The following is a 24,435-nucleotide window of genomic DNA, read 5'->3' as shown; positions in this document are numbered from 1 at the left end:
ATGTGGTAAGTCTGGCAAGATTCTGTCTGTAGGTGAGCAACAATAAGGAAACCATAATTTTCTCATTAATTATGCTAAAGTATAATTTCAGTTCTCCCATTTGATTTTTCTCTTCAGAATGCCTATGTGAATATCAATCGCATCATGTCGGTTGCATCCAGGCTTTCAGAGGCTGGCCATTATGCATCTCAACAAATTAAGCAGATTTCCACACAGCTAGATCAAGAGTGGAAGAGCTTTGCTGCAGCACTGGATGAGCGTAGCACTATACTGGCCATGTCTGCTGTGTTTCACCAGAAGGCCGAACAGGTATGTAATTCATTTTTACTGAGTCAGATGCCTTTCTGCCTTGTCTGGCTTTGGTCTAGTTTAAATCACCATCGATACAATTAATACAATTGGTGTGTTCTTTGCATATTTCAAGAACTATGAGTTTAGTATTGTTTTGAGGTTTAACACTGGGCTCTTCTCCCCCTCCCCAAAACTCTTTCCCCAGCCTGTTCAGTACAGTGTATTTCTTTTTCTATTGGCTTAGGCTAGATAGAGTGATGTGAGAGTGGAGTGTTAAGAGAAAAGCTCATGGCCACACAAAGCAATACTGTTCACAGCTGCATGGTAACCTACCTAGTAGGCTTAGGCTGTTTAAAAAAAAAACCTGTTATGGAAAGTTTAAAATTCATGGAGGATTAATTTTAAAACCGTGTGTCAATAAATATGCTGTGCTTTCTTTTTTAGACAAGCAAAACAATGGTTGAGTTTAGTTACTACATTCAGCATATAGGCATTGGTAATGCAAAGATGAGTACATGCTAAATCTATTACTACAGCGATGGTTTGGTTAGTTTGTGCATGCTTTTTTGCCCTAGTGATATTGAACGTCTGTGCTTAGCACACGTACATCTTACAGAATTTGGGAGAAGCTGTAACTAACTGATCTTCTGGCTGCTATTCCAGTTATTTTCAGTTGCTTTTTGTTTTTTGTTTTTTGGGGAAAATGAATTCAAAATGAATTTTTAGAAATCAACATGGGTTGCCTTCCTATCTTTTGTCCCACATGGTGTCACTGTTGCCTACAAGGAGATCCCAGTAAAAGAGGTTTTCTTTGTCCAATAGATTAATGCTTAAGATATATGAAAAAGAGGGGTATAGCAGAGCTCCAATACTAAATATTTAGGTATCATCTTTTTTTTTTTTTGCAGTGCTCTCCAGTGCCTCTGTCACATCTGCTATATTCTCCAGAGCTTTCTTTTTTTCTTTTTTTTTAGAAAAGATGAAATCTTTCTTGGATTCATCAGTGCTTATGTTTGAACGGAACACATCTTAGCATAACTTGTGTAACTAAGGGAAGCCATAACTGGTGTAACTAAGGAGAGCCAGATGTTTCAATGATATATGATATATAGTTTTATCTGATTAGACCAAAAGTTTTCTCCCTCCTTTTTTGTTTCGTGTTTGTAGCAATTATGTTTATACCAATCTTTAAAACGTTGCCATTTTCTGGCTCATTCTTTTGTGATGTTTTGGCCCCTTTGTGTCTACTCAGATAAGTTTTCACAACTAGGATTCAGTTTTGTGGTCAAGATGGACATAGTATTTTTTTTTTCGTGAAATCCCACAGCTTTAGGTTGAAATATTCAATTGCTTTACCTTCAATCTATCTGAAGTGAACTAAATCTAGTTAATTATCATTGTTCTAATAATGATGATGATGATGATGATGATGATGATGATGATGATGATGATGATGATAATAATAATAATAATAATAATAATAATAATAATAATAATAATAATAATAATAATAATAATAATAATAATAAAGTTGGAAGGGACCTTGGAGGTCATCGAGTCCAACCCCTGCTCAGGCAGGAAACCCTACACCATTTCAGACAAATGGCTGCCCAGTCTCTTCTTAAAGACTTCCAGTGTTGGAGCATTCACCACTTCTGGAGGCAGGCTGTTCCATTGGTTAATTGTTGTAACTGTAAGGAAGTTTCTCCTTAGTTCTAGGCATTTATGAGTTCATATTATATAAAAACAGTCCTCCCTTTTTATGTACAGAAAGTTCATTTTAATATAAATAAGACGTAATACAAGGTTCATTAACAAGGGGGGAATAACTAATGTATCATAAATTTGATTCAGAAGGATATTTTTCCTATTAATTTATAATCCATAATCCATTTCAAATTTTTTTCGGGGGAGAGGGAGTAACATCCGCTGAGATTAGTAGGATATTTTAACATTTAATTATATATTGGACCTCATTGCATTTAAATTACTTTAATTTTTTTTTAACTGAAACTCTAATTAACTTGTGGCCACTGAAATTCAGTTTGAACAGGAAAGTTCACTAAATTTCTGGAATGTGTTCAGGATTAGTAATTGGAAAATATGGAGTTTTTCATTATGGAAGGGAAGAGCAATCCTGAGAACAAATGAATCTATAGTATTTTATACTAAATCAGTTAATTAATCTAGCTCAGTGTTGTGTATCTGGACTTTCAGGAGCACTCTATTAATTTAGCCCGATTGCTGTTTTTAGTCTTTCCCACCTAAGGTTCTTTTTTAGATAAATTGTGCAGAACTGAATTGTTATCTTTCTGGAAAACAAGGTGCTTCTGAACTTCTAAACATTTTTGTCTGGATGCATGTGGGAACCACTAAGAGCTAAAAGGAGACTAGTTCAGCTATTGCTTGACAATTTTCTTCACTTGCCTTTCCTCCAAAAGTATCATTTGTTTTCCTTTTTTCTTTACTTTTGCTAACATAGTCACATAAATAATAACAGCAATAGCCTAAACATGGGGATCTTATATAATTGGGAATAGAGAGCCTTTGGACAATTCAGTCAAAATATAATCTGAAATTGCCTTTTTAATCCTGTGAGGTTGTAATACCAATAATTATATCCACATGAAATACCTCAGGCTTTCTTGCTCTCTTTTCTTTCCCTTCGGTGTTTCCTCATGATTCAGAATGCAACATCTTTGCAGACAATTTGTTATCTCTGATGAAGATGCAGATCCTAGAATAGTAATGATTGGTTCAGGTTTAAATTTTTTGGAAGTCATCTCTGTAAGAAAGGCATGAGATATCATAGCATAAGCTGGTGTTGTTCATCCACGGTATTCGGATGTACGAGGGCAATTCGGAAATAAATCTCTGTTTGGTTATCAATGACAGACACTCGCAGATACAGAACTTTTATTATACACATTAGAAAACTACAACATTACATTACTTTTTGACATAATCACCATTCAAATTAAGGCACTTGTCATAACATCTTACAAGGTTTGAAATTCCTTAGTAGTAGTCTCTCGGTGCCAAATCTGGTTTATGGGTGGTAGTGATGGTGATCAAAAACATCCCAATAGAACTCCTTCAAAAGTTCTTGGGTGCGTCTAGCGGTGTGCAGGCGAGCATTATCGTGAACTAACACCACACCGGAAGTGGTGCCATAGAAAATCCCACCAAATGTGAAGATGCCAAAGGAGTACTGCTAGGAGCGTGGTTTGACCATCAATTCAACTTGTTCCTGTGAAACGTTATGAAAACTCAGACGAGCCATCCATAACAAGTGTCGGGGCATGCTGACTTCCGGTGTGGTGTTGGTTCATGATAATGCTCACCCACACACCGCTAGACACACCCAAGAACTTTTGAAGTAGTTCTGTTGGGATGGTTTTGATCACACACTCTCCATAGCCCAGATTTGGCACCTAGCGACTACTACTAAGGAATTTCAAACCTTGTAAGACGTTATGACAAGTGCCTCAATTTGAATGGTGATTATGTCAAAAAATAATGTAATGTTGTAGTTTTCTAATGTGTATAATAAAAGTTCTGTATCTGTGAGTGTCTGTCATTGATAACCAAATGAAGATTTATTTCCGAATTGCCCTGCAATTTCCTGCATGAACAATAGTCATTGTTCATTTTAATTATCTAATTTATTTACAATGTGTTAATACATTAAATGAAGGAGGACTTTGTTCCTGAATAAAGTTGGAGTGAGGTTAGATAATGTAGTTTTCATTTTCTGTTTAATCTCATTGATCTGTTGGTTGATTATCCTGTTAGACATTGCAAGCTTGCAGTACATTCCTTTGGGATAAGAATATTTGAGATAATATACTTCAGGGAAGTATACAGTTCTTTTATGTTTCTCAAATGTTGAAGCTGTTAGCTAGTGTTTTATTGTTATATAGTTAAATTCCTTAAGGGCAATAGAATGAGTACTAGATTTAATCTAAAATATGGGAAGATTAGTAAGAGGTAATAAAGTGTACTTAAGTGTGAGATTGTGAAGAAGTGTATCAGTGTGTCAAGTTCCATTTGAAATAAAATAATTAGTGATCAAGATTTTTTATATATAAAGAAGGCAAGGTCATAAATGTGATCAAGGTGTACGTACATATGTCATGGATGTAGGACTTTGAAGCCAACTCAGGTGATTTCTTATTGCTGAACTGTGACCTTAAAAACTGTTATGAAGTATAGATTATGGATCTACTATCTAATACTTGCCTCAAAACCATTTGTCTTAAAATAATTATTCTAGCTTGATAATATATAAGATGACTGTGCTTCATTTGGTTGTTAATTTTGGATTCTAGTGGATTAACCTGGTGAATTAAGATGTGTCTAGGAGCTTATATGGACTCTTTACAACAGGTCAGCATCCATTTTTGGAGGGTAAAAACATATATCACCTTTTAGGATTTCTCACTCTTTGGCAAAGTGACCGTTGGACATATTTTTTTCTGTTCCACTTAACAACAACAACAATAATAATAATAAAAAAAGTTGGAAGGTACGTTGGAGGTCATCTAGTCCAACCCCTTCCTCAAGCAGGAAACCCTATATCATTTCAGATAAATGGCTGTCCAATCTCTTCTTAAAGACTTCCAGTGTTGGAGCATTCACAGGTTCTGGAGGCAGGTTGTTCCACTGGTTAATTGTTCTAACTGTCAGGAAGTTTCTCCTTAGTTCTAGCTTGCTTCTCTCTTTGGTTAGTTTCCATCCATTGCTTCTTGTCCTGCCTTCAGGTGCTTTAGAGAATAGCTTGACTCCCTCTTCTTCTCCCTCTGAGATATTGGAAGACTGCTATCATGTCCCCCCTCATCCTTCTCTTCATTAAACTAGACATACCCAATTCCAGCAACCGTTCCTTGTAAGTTTTAGCCTCCAGTCCCCTAATCATCTTTGTTGCTCTTCTCTGTAATCTTTCTAGAGTCTCAGCATCTTTTTTACATCATGGTGACCAAAACTAGATGCAGTATTCCAAGTATGGCCTTACCAAGGCATTGTAAAATGGTATTAACACTTCACGTGATCTTGATTCTATCCCTCTATTAATGCAGCCTAGCACTGTGTTGGCAGCTGCAGCACACTGCTGGCTCATATTTTTGGCAGCTGCAGCACACTGCTGGCTCATATTTAAGTGATTGTCCACTAGAACTCTGAGATCCCTCTCACAGTTACTACTATTGAGCAAGGTACCTCCTAAACTATACCTGTGCATTTGGTTTTTCTTGCCTAAACGTATAACCTTATTTTTTTCACCACTGAATTTCATTTTGTTAGATAACACCCAATGTTCAAGTCTTCTGTATCTTAAGCTTATCTTCTGGAATGTTGGCTATTCCTGCCAGCTTGGTGTCATCTGCAAATTTCATGTTCCCCATCTATCCCCTCATCCAAATCATTGATGAAGATGTTGATGATTACTGGGCCCAGAACAGAACCCTGGGGCACCCTACTACTCATTTCCCTCCATGTAGATGCAGTTCCATTGAGGACTACACGCTGAGTATGGCTGGTCAACCAGCTACAAATCCATCTGGTGGTGATGCTGTCTAACCCACAGTAGTAGTTTGTGATCTACTTTATCAAATGCCTTACTGAAATCCAAGTAAATTATACCACAGCATTCCTCTGGTCCACTAATTTTGTCACTTAGTCAAAGAATGAGATAAGATTTGTCTGGCATGATCTGTTTTTGACAAACCCATGTTGGCTTTTAGTAATGACTTTGTTTGCCTCTAGGTGTTCGCTGATTCGTTGCTTGATTATCTTTTGCAAGATCTTCCCAGATATTGAGTTCAGACTGATAGGTCTACTCTATAGTTTCCTGTATCTATTTTTCTCCCTTTTTTGAAGATGAGAACTACTTCAGCTCTTTTCCAGTCCTCTGGTAGTTCCCCAATGCTCCAGGATCTTTGAAAGATATAGTTCAGTGGTTCTGAGATCACATCTGCCAGTTCCTTCAGAACCTTGAGGTGTAGTCCACCTGGTCATGGTCCTTCTGAAAACTTCTGAAAACATTTCTCTGCTTTAGATGGTGTACTAAATTTGTTGCAGGGTGACCTCAAATATTTCATTGGTTGCTTTGCAGTGGCAGCAAATGCCCCCTCAGATGAGCCAGGGGCTACAAGATTAGCCTATTAATGGCCCCTTGAGTTACTTTTACTACAAAAACTACAATAGCACAATGATTATAAAAACTATCTTGTAAAAGTTGCTAGTTTGAAACTTGGCAGAATTTTTGTTTAAATCACGGGTTTTTTTCTTTCCTTGGGCTTCCTATTTATTTCTGAACTTTTTTTTTATGTCCAACATTGCAGAATTTCATCATTTCTCCAGTCACCAGAGGCAGCAAAGTTGTACCCCAGCTCCCAGATAAAGATTATTTGGGCTGTTTGGATGCTGAGGGTAAATCCTTCTGTCTTGAATGTCTAGAGTAGATAGTAAGAAGTTCAAAGAAATAAAAATTATAATTTGTTTTAAAAATTAATTTGGGTGTTTGTCTGTGTGTGTGTGGGAGAGAGAGAGAGAGAGAGAGAGAGAGAGAGAGAGAGAGAGAGATCCTCCCTTGGCTGCCTTATACATTAACAATAAATTCTCCTAAACTAACTGCAATTATCTGAAGTAATTAGTTTCCTTCCACATCACTTTGATTCCTATTTTTGTTTTGTCCTCACAAAAATGTTTTCTCTTTCTTAAAGATAGCAAAAAATACAGCTATTTATTTGCTTTTTGGGGGGTGGAGGAGTAGGGGAAGAATCCTTGACCTGCTACATCTACAGATGATTTTGAAACTTTTGAAGTTGTCCAAAACTGTTTGCGGAACTAGAGAATTTAATGAAAAACAAGCCCAGAGCCCTCTTGAGTTTATCAAATGAGTTATTAAGTGATGTGTATTCTGGACCAGATTTCAACTAGAAAATGGCATTCTTGTTTTGCTGGCTGTGCTGTGTTATGCTACATATTTTATTGCTGATAGCTGTTATTTTTTTTAGAGATGGTGGAAAGAGATGGTGGTGTTTTTTTTAAGAGATGGTGTTATTTTTTTTATTTTGGTAATTAGATAAGCTGTTAGGTTTTTAGTAATTAAGTAAAATTTTCTTGAAATTCTTTCAGTTTCTGTCTGGTGTAGATGCCTGGTGCAAAATGTGCAGTGAAGGAGGTCTCCCCTCTGAAATGCAAAACCTGGAATTGGCCATCCATCATCATCAGTCCCTTTATGAACAGGTCACTCAGGCTTACACTGAGGTGAGTGTTTCTAGGCCGATTTTTAATAATCACCAGGAGATTTCACAATGTAATTAAGAGAGATGGTTGAATATGCAAAAGGAGTACTGAGGGTTATGAGCTACCTAATTTATATGATGTGTTCATCTGGTTTTTCATTCCATGCTGATATATTAAATAGCCTAGCTAATAGATCTTCCGTAATTTTTTTTTTGTAGTACTATAGCGTTTCATATTCACTCAGGAGATGGTGCAATTCTGTGCTTGTGTGTTTAGAAGTAATCCCATTGTCTTATTCTAGAAACGTCCGTATAGGATTGTAGCCTGAGCTACAGCAGACTTTACTTAGGAGTGTAAAATCATTTTCAAGCTGTGTGATTCTAATAGCAGTTTTAGGAATCCTGTAGTGAAAAAAATACCGTCATCAGGAAGACGAGTGATGCAATCCAAGCAATTAGCATCAAGTGAGTTACATGGAACGTAGTCTTCAGAATTCCCTAATACAAATCTATATAGCTTGGAACCATTTGCTCAAGAATCAATTTGCTTGCTTGACATGGTCTAGTTCAGAGAGATTACTGTGGAAACCCAACCCACATCTGCCAAGAAATCAAAAGGGCTAAGAAAACAAATAATCACTTCTAAATTGCATGCAGAAACTAATCACTAGTCAATGAAGCGGTGGTTTTACATGATTGCCTAGTAAGTATATTGGCTGCTACATTTTGTATCAACTGATATTTCCAAATAGCCCCCATATTGGAAATCACAAGGGGATAGTCTGTATCTATTTTAGATAAGGCCATAATTGCGGCACCAACTTGAGCAAAGGCCCTCCTGTTGCAACAGGGCCATGAATCCAGAAGAACCCTGAATTTGCCAGTCTGCTCTCTACATAACCCTATCAAGACTCAAAGATAATAATTATAATTATTATAATTATAATATATATATATATAATTCTTAAATCACTAAGCTTCTGAATGAGTTGCTACTCAATCCTGCTTGGGATGAGTATGAACCTATCCCTACCCTGAATAATGGATGAAGGCTTTGACTCTACCCCCTATTCGGCCCCTATTTATATATGATGACTGGATAACATTTGTTTAGTAATGATGCCTAACTCCAAACTGTCAGATTATCTCCACCAGTGATTTCACATAAATGTTAGGACAGGGAAAAAGACTGAGCCCAGTGGCACCCCTTAATGGAGCACTTGAGGAATGAGTTCTCCTGTCTTGTGTCAAGGTAGGAGTGGCAGTACTCTAGAACCCCCAACACTTGTAACCTTGTAAGTGATCCAGAAGAATGCTGTAATTGATGGCACCAAAGGCATTCACATCTAGCAAGATAAGGAAGATCACACTCCCTCCATTAATGTCCCACCACAAGTCACCTGTGAGGGTAATCGGTGCAGTTTCAGCCTCATTTCCAGGCTTGAATCATGACTGCCATAGGTCTAGATAATCTGTTTCTTCTAGGACCTTACGTAGCTGTTGCTCACATTTCTTCCATTACCTTTCTTAGAAAAGGGATATAAGATTATATTTGTCCAATATAGGTGGATCTAAGGCAGACCTCTTGAGGAAGAGGTAGATTATCATCCCTTTCAAGGCTGGTACCCACTCATTCCCACAAAGAGGTGTTGACGGTTTATTACCTCAATTTCCCTGCTCTCTCTTTCGGTGCTTTAATAACCAGAAAGGCAGGGGTCAAATCTACAAGTGATAGAGCTATGGCCAAAGAGAAGCCTGTCTATCTCTTTGGGAGTCGCAAGCTGAAAAAGATCTCAGGTAATATTTCAGATTGCTACTTCTGTCATCCCCTGAATTCTGTCCACTTGGCTTCCAATTTGGAACAAATGAAAGTGATATTATCTTTAAAAGGATTAGTCATATGACTGGTTCTTCCAGATCCTTTATTCCAAGACATTTTATATGGAAGGAAGGAAGGAAGGAAGGAAGGAAGGAAGGAAGGAAGGAAGGAAGGAAGGAAGGAAGGAAGGAAGGAAGGAAGGAAGGAAGGAAATATATGATTTAGAACATAATAACATGGGAATTTTCTGGGCCTTGCTTCAGTTCTAATTTTTGCTGGTTAACTAATTCTTGCTGATTAATTAAATATGGATTCCTCTGAGGCAGCACTTAATGGATGTAGTATTAGCCTAATACTAATGATTGATAATCATAAGCAGTGGATTACATAGCAGAAGACACTGAATTGCTAGAGAGTCTGGGTGAGTTTCACTTTTAAATGTAAGAGAAAATATTATCACAACTAAATTTTCTTTTGAGACTCCCACTACATAACAATTAAGTAAACTAAAGAGCATTACATTCTTCTATATGACATTTTCACCATGACTGCATTTTTTTAGAAATATATTTTATTTATCAAAATGTTTTTTTGGTCTGCCTAATGACCAGGAAAGACATACTAGAGTGAAATAAAAATAATTTACTTTATTTAAAAACAATGGCATATAACAATAACAGAAAAGCATTTTTTTTACCAGAAACAATAGAACTGGTTTCCTAAGATGAAAGTCCATTTGCAAATGATTTACTTGAATCTTACACATCATTTATCCAATCTCTTTCAGGGATTTAATTCTAACCAAATTTACAGAAGCAACAAAAAAAAAGATATTCTTCCAAATTCTACTTGACTTTTAACAAACGGTATACAAAAAAAACCCCTATCTGGTACGATCAGTTTTTAACAGCTTGACAGAAACCTCCTCCTGTGTCTTTCAGGTAAGTCAGGATGGCAAAGCTTTACTGGATGTCCTGCAACGTCCCTTGAGTCCTGGAAACTCAGAATCCCTCACGGCTACAGCGAATTATTCCAAGGCTGTTCACCAAGTTTTGGATGTGGTCCACGAGGTCTTACATCACCAGCGGCGCTTGGAGAGCATCTGGCAACACAGGAAAGTTCGGTTACATCAGCGGCTTCAACTTTGTGTTTTCCAGCAAGATGTTCAACAGGTAATGAAACAGCTTATTTATGTGTGAAATGATGATTAAATATAGTCTTGTTCTCCACAAAATGATGTTCTCCCCATCATAAAGGACAACTCCTATAGACTTCAACCAGTATGATCAAAGGTAACAAGGGAATTCTGGAGTAGTAATCCAATATAACTACAGGAAGCCACATCAAGGAAGAGTGAAAAAAGATGAAGACTACCTGATGATATGAGGGTCAATTTATATATATATATATATATATGCAGGTCTTGGCGTATTCGGGTCTTTTCCCGTGTAAGATTGAGAGTATCTTGGCGACGTTTCGACGAGGTCCCACTGGTCATCTTCAGGCTTTCTGTTTTTGATTCACTAGCTGCTGTGCATTGTTCAAAATCTTGACTTAGACACTGTAGTTTTTCTTGCAGTATTTTCTCCCGTTCCACACTGCCCTCATAAAACTTCATCTTCTTTTCCATTGCTTTTACTTTCTCATCCAGTAGCTTAAATTCATGAAGGACCAAATAACTGACTCCATAATATTTACATATCGTTTCATCTCGGGACATCTTTCTTATTTCTTCTGGCAAAGGATACACAGGTATATGTCGATCCATTTCTTTCTGTATTTTTTTAAAGAATTATCAGAGGACTGTCACAAAACCCCCAAGCACAGCTAGCAAAACACCGCGGGCAGCAGCAACGAAAGCCGCGCAAGTTGTCAACACCCCACCAGGAGCTTCTCCGCTTCTTCATTTTATATATATATATATATATATAAATAATTTGATAAATTGTCCCATGAAACCACACTGTTTATTACTTATCTTTATGATGCAATAACTTTGGCCCTTGTCTTTCTGAGCCACAGTTTGTGTGAAAAAGAAATATAAGAGAAACCTCAACTAAATTTTATCTGTATGGACTTATATCCAACATTGCATATAGTTACAAAAGACATGTATAAAGTGATTTGGAAACTATTGTTTACTTATTCCCAGTGTAAGAGTATTCCAGGAACACAGCTGTTTTAATTAATACTGTACATCCAAGATTTTGTAGATCCAAAATTAATCAGAGATATTATAATGCTGTCCCTGGACCTAACTTACTAAACCAAGTATATTTTTGCTCATATGGAATATTTAAATCCAATCCATTAGCTTCTGGGTTGGTGCAGTGTTGAATATTATAAGTAAGAACTTCTGCAGGGGGAATGACAATCTATGTATCATGACATCTTCACGCAACTTTTATATTTATGTGAAACATCATGATACACATTAGTCAATGATGTTGCCCATTTTATTACTTTGGTGGCATCATGCCTTGGATGCCGTTCATTATAAACCATGGTAATTAATGTGCAAACATTTCCTGTGGGGAAATATAGTGAGTCCGAGTATAGAATTCGAGAAAGCATCTGGCCCTATAAAAAAAATATATGGAGCTTCAGCTAGGGCCAGCCATTGATTAAACATTAGTTCACCTCTTTATTGTTTGTAATCAATATAATCTTTGGAATGCTTATAGAATTTGATAACATCATTTCAAAGTGATGCTTTATTCTACTTTATAAATTGGATTTATATTTATTTATTTACGTGTTTGTTTGTTTGTTTGTTTATTGCATTTATATGGTTATCCATTTCACAGAGTGACTCTGCCTGGCATTCAACAACAATATAAAATGACAAACCTATCAAACAATGATTGAAAGTTATAATTTATATACTAGTAGTTTCAATTAATTGAGTCATGATGGTTGATTTATGATTACTTATTTTTTATTAACTTCACACAGTCAATTAAATATAATTCCATAGTGTCTATTGGAAGTTTATTTTCATAGTAACCAAACACGGTAGAATTTTGGAGGAAAGGGTTTGAAAAGGTCTTGTCTAACCTAGTCAAACCTAGTCAAAGCTTAGTCTAGTCTAGTGAATCCCGCTGAGTTAATTAGAGCTCACAACAAATATTGAGTCACCTAATTCAGCATACTGTCTGCTTCTGCACAATACCCAATCTAATCAATACTGGATATTAGAAAAATTAATATTTCCTGTGGATTAGATCTGAATAAAATCTTCCTTACTGCAAACTTGACATTGTATTTCAGATCAGAACAGCTTTGCACACAGGTACTTTTTAAGTCTGAATTCTGTCTCAATGTTTCAAATTTCAAAGTTCTTGCAGTTTTCCCTCTGTGGATTGAAGATATAAGAAACTGCCAAGCAAGATAAAATGCGACTTTTGGTTTCTCATTCTATGTCTCATTTTGCTCTTACATAGCTGACAGCCTCACAGTTTATCTTTTTAATCTACAAGACTGCAGTGCAGAAATACCACCACAGGTAGCACTCGATTTACAACAGTTCATTTAATGACCGTTCAAAGTTACGACAGCACTGAAAAAAAGTGACTTAGGACAGTTTTTCACACTTACAACTGTTGCAGCATCTCCATGTCACATGATCAAAATCCAGACACCTGGTTGCAGTGTCCCAGGGGTCATGTGATCGCCTTTTGCGAACTTCTGAGAAGCAAAGGCAATGGGGAAGCCAGGTTCACTCAACAACCATGTGACTAACTTAACAACTGCAATGACTGTCTTAACAACTGTGGCAAGGAAAGTCGTAAAATGGGGCAAAACGTACTTAACAACTGTCTTAGCCACAGAAATGTTGTGCTCAATTGTGGCAATAAGTCAAGGATTACCTGTACTTTATTTTAATTATTATTATTTATTATCATAATTATTATTATGATGATTATTATTTAAAGGTTATGATAAAATAATGTTTGAGTACTTGGAAGTTTAGAATATCATACTATTATAATAGACTACACATTGTTCCCACTATGACCATTTTTAAAAATATCACTGCTGCCTTATAACTCCTTTCCCATCCTTAACTGCCTTCCCTTCCCTTACCCTTAACAAGAAGGTGTTCACAGGTGATCGTGCATGTGCTAAGCCAACATGTAACACCGAAACCAATATTGATTCAACAAACCTGGCGACCGTGTCTTTAATCCTTTCTAAATGAAGGAAATATCCTTCGTTTCTCTAGAACACAGGGACAGATGTTTGTGTTTTCAATTACTGTATTGATTCAGTTCTGAGGCCTTTGCGCTAATCTTGTAATAAAATATTCATGTCTTTGTAGGCATAAATGTCAGAATGTACATAATACAATTCATATTGCTGCAGATTTCTGCCCCTGGCTTAATATCTACATCCACCCGGATGTCTACATTACAGCAGGAGCAGTTATAAGACCAGAAGAGTAAATCTGCCAATAATGTTTCAGATGTATGAGGGTTTTATTACCTCCTCTCTCCTCAACATACCGGTAGACTGATGCAGGGTGCTGGATCAATTCTGGTAAGATACGTATCAGCTGCACCCTTTTTTTTTCTGTGCCATGGCATCCTTCATCCTCTATAGCAGGGGTGTCAAACTCGCAACATCACGTGACGTGTCGCGACATATCGCGACTTTTTTGCCATTGCCGGCCATGGGGTGGGCGCGGTTTCGCTATGATGCATCCGGCCCATGGGCCGGCAGTTTGACACCCCTGCTCTACAGGTAGAGCTAGAAATAGTCAAAGGAAGCAGGCTTATTTAAATCTCCACTCCCCATTTGTGGATGTTTCAATTGCTTTGAAATGGCTCCTTTTTTTTTCCCCTCCCCTGCTGCTGTTTCAACTGCTTGGGTTATTCCCAAGCAGTTTAATCAATACCTGCCAGTAATCTAGGAGAGGATGTGTAGGTCATTATCTCCTCTCCCTTTAAGCTGTTCTTCTGATCCCTTTGTTTCTATAAACTTTCACTGTAACTTAAATTCTTTTCAAGGAAGTGGGAAGAGTTTGTTCCCTTTCTAGTGGCAGTTTTTCCAGATTCACTCAAGCTGCTTTTCTTTGTCTGTTGCTAAGAATACCCTTCCTTAAACTCCTAACTGCAAGCTGTCTCATTCTTTTTCTCTCTTTAAAATGTCCAATAAAGAGTCATTCTGCGCCAACTGGCAATCTAACTTGCCAGGTTAGATCTCTGTCTCATTTCAGTTGTGATTTTGGACAAGGCGTTCTCTTAGATGGCACTGCCATGTATTGAATGATATCTGGCTGGCAAGGGCACAGTACTGGTTATTTCTAAAGTGCTAGACTTGTGTATATCATTTGATATCTTAATATTCCTGTGCATCAGTGAGATAGTCCTCTCTTAGGTATTTTTTTATAAGAATAATTCTTTTTATCTTTTTTAGGAATCATTATCACAGGCATTTTCACCTACAAAGGGTCTCCATGAACCCACTATTACTGTATACTCTCTTTTTTCCCTGGGTCAGTTGATTCTTCTCTAGATTTTCACTATTGGGTCTACACTGATGAAACTCCAATGTCCCAACCCTACTCAGAACTTGATTGTGGTGTTTGGAAATCCATCTTGAACTGTCAAATCTCAACATGGATGTCATTCATGCCCTGGTAACTACTACACCACATTCTACATGGGGTTCCCCTTGAAGAGTACCTGGAAGCTTTAGCAGTGGCGCAGTGGACATTCCTCGATATCCGTATATAACAGCTCGTAAGCTGCACTGGATGCCAATTTGCTTCCAGGTGTGATTCAAGATGTTGCTCATTACTTATAAAGCCTTACATGGCATTGTGCTAGGTTACTTGGGGAACCACTTATTTCCATAGTGCCTACCTAGTCAATTCCATTCAGCAGGTTTGGCACACTCCAGTTTCCTTTAATTAAAATGTCAGCTGTCAGGACCTTTGAGGTGCCAGACCTCTGTAATACAAGTTCTTCACTGCAAGGAAATACCCTTAAATGAATTTATTATTGAAATAAGACAACAGCACTTCTATACAACCTGCATAAATCAAATAAGTTCATTTTTATCTACTGAAAATTCCACAGGATATTTTTCGAAAGCATATTATTAAATATACTATCAATTTACATAATTTGATTCAAACTTTCATGGTAAAGTAGCCTGAAATTTTCATTTTTCTCTCCTTCCCTGAGTTTCTAATCAGAACAAGTTATTCTGCTTCATGCTTTAAAGCGGTTCTAATTAGAGAGTAACAAACACCTTCTTTAAAAACAAAATTATCTGTGTATCAGGGTGCATGGTGATGATCTTGTACATTTAAAAAAATATTTGTAATGCAAATTTATTTCATTATGAGGGGAAATTATGTTTTGGTGTTTTTGGCTTGCAAACCCAGTAAAGACTATTTAGGACAAACTTTGTAAAATTAGATATGGTAGGAAGAAAGCCAACAGGGAGCATTATTTTTGGCTCTGTCTCATAATATTAGAGTTTAGGATTCTTTATGAAGCTTAATTGTAGGAGATTCAAGACTGATCAATGAAAGACCTCCTTGCTCCCTGTATAGTTTAATTATTTCCTTTTATAATATACATTCTGCTCAATCTGCATGCTCCAAACAACTCACATTAAATCTAAGTATAATTTTAAAAACAAATGGAAAACCAACAAACTTTATTAAATCTTAATTTAAAACGATACTGTGATGTTTTCAGAAAAGCCAAAGGCTTGGTGAAATAACTGCAGGTTCAGTATTCTCCTAATATCTAAAAAGAGTAGCTGGGCGGGATCAGACACCGATACCTTGGAAGGCTTGATTGTTCCAGACTGATGGTGCAGTCATGGAACAAGCCAGCTTCCACCACCACCTCACGCTTTGGCTAATATCTCAAGGGAAATGTCAAGTCTCTTTCAACCATTTACTACTTTACCTCTAAGGATTCATCATCATCGTTAAGTCCTGTGCAAAGCATATTGAGCAGCAAGTGTTTTCCAGCAGTTTTGATCATTCGCAATATAATTCATAGGAAATGAGGCCGACCTCGGAAAACTTGACACCAAATACTTAAGGAAGATCTTAAGATTATTAATGTGCCTTGGGATGATGCCGAAGACTTCTAAGGATTGTTAAGGCATTTATTTAAAAAAAAAATAAATTAACAGCTTATTGAGGCAAAGGAGAGGAGAGGTTTATTTTCCTGATAAAGGGGGATTGTACAGATGTTCTAATATGGGATGCTTTAAAAATCATTCTCCTCTTTTGCATCTTCTGAGTATAGTTTTAGGGAGGGGACCAGCCTTCTTGCTGGTGGGGTGAATGGAGGATTTGAAGTCCATTCCCCCAGAACGCCAGGAGATTTCTCCTCTCCTCGGTGTGGGGAGGGGAAATCCTCCCACGCAAGAACAAACCTTGAACTGGCAAGGGCTGGGAGGCATTGGTCAGTTAGCCCACTGGTACACAGGCTCTGCCTGTCTCACCACACCAGGCCCACTTACCTTTCCATTGCCTTGCTCCATCCTGACCTATTCTTGTGATGGTTTGGAAGGCTCCTTGTCCAAATCGTATTGTGAAAATGGTGTGCACTTGCCTTTTCTCCTCTGGAGAAGGAATGGCTAGCAAAGCTAACTCAGTGCTGAGGCTCAGAGCCTTTAGTACAGTGGTTCTCAACCTGTGGGTCAGGACCCCATTTGGGGTCGATCGACCATTTCATGGGGGTCGCCAAGCAAGGCTCTCCACCATTTTTTTGTCCGCCATTTTTTTTGTCCGCCATTTTTTCCCCTTTTCCAGCGGGTGCCTTACCTCCCTTGGGCTGGGCCAGCTGGTGGTCGGCCTGCTCCGTCTCTGCCACTTGCCAGCTACGCCTCAGCCGTCGCAGGGGGCGGAACCACGCATGCGCGGCACTCCCGGGCAGGGAAAGTCCTCGACGTACGACCGGTTTAGTCCTCGACTTACGACCGGTTGGGGGTCGTGGCATTAAAAAGGTTGAGAACCACTGCTTTAGTATCCAAATGTTTTGCTGCTTCTCCTCTCCAGAGGAGAAAATGCTAGCAAAGGCAGCATTCTGAAAGGCTCTGCTCTGCTTGTAGCCACATGGACTGTGCCAGAAATGAACATTGCCCTTCTCAATATTGGGAAATATTGCAGGATGGACAGGTACAACTAAGCCTGGAAAGCTAGCCTACACTTTTCTTCTTTTCCCGAAAGAAGTCTTGATTGAGTTATACCATAAGAGTCAATAGAGATTGATATCCATCTACTGAAGATCATGATTTATTGTAGATTGGAATAAAGGAATAGAGAATGAATTGGTGGAAGCTAAAAAAGAAAAAAAGAGCAAACACACTAAGTGAAACTAAGTTGAACTGTGAATAAAGATGTTGTGGAGTAGAGTTAGTGAATATATGCAAGGGTGAGAAGATGTAGGTTAATTATAAACAAGAGGTCTAAAGTGCATGTCAGAAAGTATTGATCTGTGTCATCCAGTCAATAGGATAGTGATAGCTGCCTGTTATACTCCAAAGAATGGTGATAATGCAAGAACCAGAAGTGATCCTTTTTGAAAGCATGTTAAACATGCTGATTTAATGTGATATGGGGAAAAAAAGCTATACTCTGTTAGGTTTGTTTGTTTATTCATGTCAGAAGCATCACAATTAAAGTAAGGCATACTACATAAAATATAAAAATAATGTCACTCTCTTAGGTGACATGGATGGGTGAATAGGAACAGTATGGGGAGGTACGGTAAAAGGTGTTGGTGTAAGAGGGAGAAAGAGTTGGTTTTCATGTGGAAAAATATATGAACTGTCTTATTTGAACATTTGGGGTTAGCATCTTGGCCAGTGGGTGGAAAGTCACTCTGGTTGTCTGTAATCTCAGAACAAAGTAGAGCATAAAAATGTCAGCATGATGTAACGTGACAAATTTGTTGAACACAAAGTTCTGTGTCTTTGGATGATTGCACCATTTGGCCCACAGTAACATCTTGAATCAATATAGGAATTATAAAGCAACCAATTTCTCTACAAAAACCAAAACTTTTCATAGAATCTTTTCAGCTCTTTCAGTGCAGAGGAATCAGTAGGCATGATTATATGGCGATGCAAGCAACAGTCTTTCTATCTTGCTGTGCAGGAAAGTACATTTATTCTGTTATTTTTAGCTCTTCAATCTACCTAAAATTTGAATGCATTTCTCTCTTTGTAATAATGACTTCCATTTTTAAATATCTAATACTTCATCCTACTGTATTAAATAGTCAATCTACCCTTAATAATATAATAACTGCAACTGACTGGGCATTTATTTATTTTCTATTTGTAATTTGTTTCTGGTAGTATAAGTAGTATAATTAAGTACTTAATCAACAAATTAGGACTTAATCGAGAGAAAATATACCAGATTGGGGTTTTTTTTTAAGCAACCTGGAAGAAGGGATCAAAATAATTCAGATTGTTCATGGTCATGAATTAACCCATGATGATAGAATAAAAAATATTTTAAGAAATAAGACTAATTTAAAAACTAGATGGATATTAATAGCACATCCTAATATGTCCTTCCATATTTGTATAGTGGTTAATAATCAGTTTGTGTACAGAATCGCTTTTGAGAGATACACATACACATGTATGTATGTGTCAAAAAACACACATACATACAATATATACACATACAAATGTACATATCAATACACATAGATATAAATCTATCCTAAAGATCTTGACAGACTTGAACATTGGGTGTTATCTAACAAAATGAAATTCAGTGGTGAAAAAAAGTAAGGTTCTACATTTAGGCAAGAAAAACCAAATGCACAGGTATAGTATAGGTGGTACCTTGCTCAATAGTAGTAACTGTGAGAAGGATCTCGGAGTCCTAGTGGACAATCATTTAAATATGAGCCAGCAGTGTGCTGCAGCTGCCAGTGCTAGGCTGCATTAACAGAAGGATAGAATCAAGATCACATGACGTGTTAATACCAATTTATAATGCCTTGGTAAGGCCACACTTGGAATACTGCATCCAGTTTTGATAACCACGATGTAAAAAAAATGTTGAGGCTCTAGAAAGAGTACAGAGAAGAGCAACAAAGATGATTAGGGGACTGGAAGTTAAAACGTATAAGGAACGGTTGCTGGAATTGGGTATATCTAGTTTAATGAAGAGAAGGATGTATGTGTCAAAAAACACACATACATACAATATATACACATACAAATGTACATATCAATACACATAGATATAAATCTATCCTAAAGATCTTGACAGACTTGAACATTGGGTGTTATCTAACAAAATGAAATTCAGTGGTGAAAAAAAGTAAGGTTCTACATTTAGACAAGAAAAACCAAATGCACAGGTATAGTTTAGGACGTACCTTGCTCAATAGTAGTAACTGTGAGAGGGATCTCAGAGTTCTAGTAGACAATCACTTAAATATGAGCCAGCAGTGTGCTGCAGCTGCCAAAAAAGCCAACACAGTGCTAGGCTGCATTAATAGAGGGATAGAATCAAGATCACGTGAAGTGTTAATACCATTTTACAATGCCTTGGTAAGGCCACACTTGGAATACTGCATCCAGTTTTGATAACCACGATGTAAAAAAAATGTTGAGGCTCTAGAAAGAGTACAGAGAAAAGCAACAAAGATGATTAGGGGACTGGAAGCTAAAATGTATAAGGAACGGTTGCTGGAATTGGGTATATCTAGTTTAATGAAGAGAAGGATGAGGGGTGACATGATAGCAGTCTTCCAATATCTCAGGGGTTGCCACAAAGAAGAGGGAGTCAAGCTATTCTCCAAAGCACCTGAAGGCAGGACAAGAAGCAATGGATGGAAACTAACCAAAGAGAGAAGCAACCTAGATCTAAGGAGAAATTTCCTGACAGTTAGAACAATTAATCAGTGGAACAACCTGCCTCCAGAAGCTGTGAATGTTCCAACACTGGAAGTTTTTAAGAAGAGACTGGACAGCCATCTGTCCGAAATGGTGTAGGGTTTCCTGCCTGAGCAGGGGGTTGGGCTAGATGACCTCCAAGGTCCCTTCCAACTTTATTATTATTATTATTATTGTTGTTGTTGTTGTTGTTAATATTATTATCATTATCATTATTATCATTATTATTAACAACCAAATAGCTCAGACATTTTTAGCAGATGAATATATTTTAGACTATTGGTGGGCAGATTAAGGTTTCCCAAAGCTTTTTTTGTCCTGCACCTTTTTTGGATGGAACCTTGTAGGGTAAGCAAGGCGGGTTGTATGACATGTGTGAGTTCCGGCACCTTTTTTTTTTTTTTTTTTTTTAGAAAAAAAGCACTGAGGTTTCCCATATAGCTTGCTTCTTACTGCAACATTAGATTGCTAAAAACTGGAGTAACACACCTAGAATTAAACAAATCTGAGCCCAGGAACTGAGTATGAGAACTAAACTGAGCTCACTGTTTAAAATGTATTCCTAGATATCCCTGTGATGTGTTTTTTAAAAAAAATTATATTTTACGGTTAAAATAGGAAGCTCCGTAGAGTTGTAGGATAAAACTATTAATTTTGTATAGCAGAAAGACAATTTATAAAAAAAATGAAACATGCAGATTGGATTACTGGCTTCTAATACCTCCCTGCAGAAAAACCTTGAGGATGTTTCTTGACTCAACGTTGGCGAGAAAAATAAAGGGAAATGATTAAGTGTTGTAATTGCCTCTGCATTTAATTTTATTCCATAATTTCGTTTTGCTGGGCAAACAGTGATCAATGAATTTGCCAGTTGCTTTTTCCTTCAAGGAGGAAACAAACTGTACGTTCTGTTTTCATAGTCTTAAGCGCTTACGTATGTGAGAAAAATCCCTCAGTATTATAATAGAAAGGAGGAAGACACCGTACTTGGAAAGTACTTGAAATAGCTCCTATACTTTCTAGAAGAGCATAGTACAGGTAATCCTCAAGTTACAGCAGCACTGTTTAGTGACCGTTTGAAGTTACAGCAGCACTGAAAAAAATGTGACTGTTTTTCACATTTATGACCATTGCAATATCCCCATGATCATATGATCAACATTCGGATGCTTGGCAACGGGTTCATATTTATGACGGTTGCAGTGTCCCAGGTTCATGTGATCCCCATGTGTGACCTTCTGACAAGCAAAATCAAGGGGGAAGCCAGATTCACTTAACAACCGTGTTACTAATTTAACAACTGCAATGATTCATTTAACAACGGTGGCAAGAAAGATTATAAAATGGGGCAAAACTCACTTAACAACTGTCTTACTTAGCAACAGAAATTTTGGGCTCAATTGCGGTCATAAGTTGAGAACTACCTGTACTTTCAGAGCAACATATGTATATTTTTGAAGACATCATCAGGGAAAAGGGGACATTAAACACTGCATTTGTAACTGGGCAATTAGTAAAGAAGGCAGAGAAATTTTGTGTGGTACTATACAAATATAATCAGCTTCTTTTTCATAGCAAAAGCTCTGGAGGTACTTGCTGATTTTTGTTTTTACCTATTTTTGGTTTAATTCGATGAGGCTATGTTTCACTCATGGCACAGTGGGGAAATTTTTTTCTTTTTCATTTTTTAATAAGAAATGAGGAAAAGACACAAATATTAACTTCACTATATCACTGGTGACAGCATAATGTAAGTTTATTAACGTGTGCAAATCCAGTACAATATATTTTATTTTTAATTGTTTTTATGGTTGCTCTTTGCACATTACTGATTAGGGATGGGCGGCTATACAAATTGAAGAAATAAATACATAAATTTAAAAAGGGAGGGGAAAGGAGGTGACATGGAAAAAAGCCAATTCAAACAAATCTTACAGAATGATTCCATAGATGAATCCTGAATGAAGAAGGCCATGAATCCTACTCTTAGTGTCTATATCAAAAAACAGAGTAATAAAGGAAGGAATCATAAACTCAACCTTGTCTGGAAAATCCAAACAGATTTATGATACATCTCAGAAATAGATTAAATATCCCAGGATCATTGTAGCAGGCAAAAGAAGAATAGAAGCCAGGCCGAAGCTTGTTTCTTAGCAGTAAAGGAACTTGCTGAGGAAAAAAAAACATGATATGGCAGCAGAATGATGATATGGATTAACATGAATGTTTTTCTCAGGAATGCCTAGGGAAGAACTGTGATCATTTGGATTGCTTGACTGGTTATGAAAGTCTCCAGATGAAAGAGTTTGTAAAGGATAGATGCGGTATTGGTAAGCTAATCATTTCTGCTGAAATGGACAGAAATCCTGTGGACCAACACACAATTGTTTTTAACTGCCTCAGTGGCAGTCGGTTGGTTTCCCTGACACAATTAATTTATTTCCACTTGAAATAGTTGATGCTTCTATTATAAAGACAAGGCCTAGTGATGTTCAAGTGTACCAGTGCTACCCTTGTAAAAATGCCAAAATATCTACTAGTAGCCATGTTAAGGAAGTTAAAGTTTGACAAAAATACCAGCTGGTCTAATGCTGCCAGTGCCTAAAAGAGAAAAAGAAATGCATGTAAATGTTATGAAATTTTTAATTCTGTTTTCCACTAATGTCACACACACACACACAAAGTGACTGTTGTACACACAAAATACATCCATCATCTATTCCTTTTTTAAGAGTAAGCATTGTTATATAAATTGCAGAAAAGAAGTGAGAAGAAATGGGCAAAAGAAACTAAAGACAGGGATAAAGGAAAAAAGATAAAGAATTCTAACTAAATCCAGACTGACCTAAACTGGATCCTGTAACTAAATCTATCAATAGCAATCACTATACCTCACCATTTGTTTTATTCACAGTCATTCAGCAGTCATACATTCTTGACCCAGACATGCTTTCGAAAAACTTGTTCTTGTTGCATTTAACTTACTGTTATGCTTTTACTGATACAAAGTAGGCAGAAATACCTCTCACACACAGACACTTTCACTTCCTTCAACATTGATTCATTCCTCACAACAAATCACATACAACTGCCAGCAGAATAATATTCCAGAGGGAGGGGGCAACAGGACCCAACAGCCAAAATTCTTTGGCAGAAGGATTCCAGAGTAGGCCTCTTCTGCTGGAACTAATAGGCCAAGATAGTCTCATTGGGGTGAGATGGATCCTAAGAAGCCCTGGAATAGCAGAACACCTTCACCAATAAGTCCATCAAAATTAGGGTTCACCTAAATTTTAAGGCAATAAAAATCCCCCTTCAAATAAAAATTAATATACTTGGATTTCAGTAAAACGTTTGACAAAGTAGACCACAACCTACTTCTTGGTAAGCTAGAAAAGTGTGGGATAGACAGCATCAACACCAAATGGATTTGTAACTGGCTGACAAATCATACTCAACGTGTAGTCCTCAATGGAACTACATCTACATGGAAGGAATAAGCAGCGAGATACCCCAAGGTTCCATTTTAGGCCCAGAACTCTTCAATATCTTCATAAATGATTTAGATGAGGGAATAGAAAGGAAATTGCAGACGACACTAAGCTAGCAGGAATAGCCAACATCCCAGATGATAGGCTTAAGATCCAGATGGACCTCGACAGACTTGAACACTAGGCGCTATCCAACAAAATGAAATTCAGTGTAGAGAAAAGTAAGCTCTTACACAAGTTTATATTCTGTTAACTTAGTTCAACCCACAGTTCAACTCAGTTCAGCAAGAACTCGCCAAGAATTTAGTTCAATCCTGAGCTACAGATTTTCTCTTCCTTTGAAATCCAAAATATGAATTCAATAGAAAATCATACTCTGGTTATAAATGTATTTTCTAACAATAGATATGTGGGATGTGTCTTTCACTCAAAGAACAGTACACCAAGTGGTGTGCAATTTTCTTAGGAACATTGTCTTTGTGTACCTTGTTTCCAAATACAACAAATAGCTGCAGTACCAAGGATAGCTCTGGAGGAAGCATTTTCCTTCAATAAGCTTTGTAAGAGTTCTGTCCTTTTAATTCACTTGCTGCAAACCAGGCAGCTTACCTGTATATAGAAATAGATGATCCTTACTGCTTGGTGCATTTCTTGACAAAGTAGAAGTAATGGCATAATAGGCACTAGG

At 37.2% G+C, this 24,435-nt stretch overlaps 1 protein-coding gene across 1 annotated transcript in view; it reads left to right on the top strand.

Annotated features, from left to right (window-relative positions):
- The window catches only part of KALRN (kalirin RhoGEF kinase), a 536,528-nt gene that overhangs the window by 315,783 nt on the left and 196,310 nt on the right, over positions 1 to 24,435 (top strand). The window contains exons 7-9 of the mRNA XM_029284454.1: positions 118 to 309; positions 7,429 to 7,560; positions 10,299 to 10,529. Coding sequence (XP_029140287.1) covers positions 118 to 309; positions 7,429 to 7,560; positions 10,299 to 10,529 — 555 coding nt within the window. The remainder of the gene's footprint in view (positions 1 to 117; positions 310 to 7,428; positions 7,561 to 10,298; positions 10,530 to 24,435) is intronic.

Source organism: Protobothrops mucrosquamatus, unplaced genomic scaffold (genome assembly GCF_001527695.2).
Source record: "Protobothrops mucrosquamatus isolate PMUCROS unplaced genomic scaffold, P.Mucros_1.0 scaffold606, whole genome shotgun sequence".
In the NCBI taxonomy this organism is placed as follows: domain Eukaryota; kingdom Metazoa; phylum Chordata; class Lepidosauria; order Squamata; family Viperidae; genus Protobothrops; species Protobothrops mucrosquamatus.
Note: the sequence above shows the minus strand (reverse complement) of the source record. Positions and strands in the feature narration are given on the sequence as shown.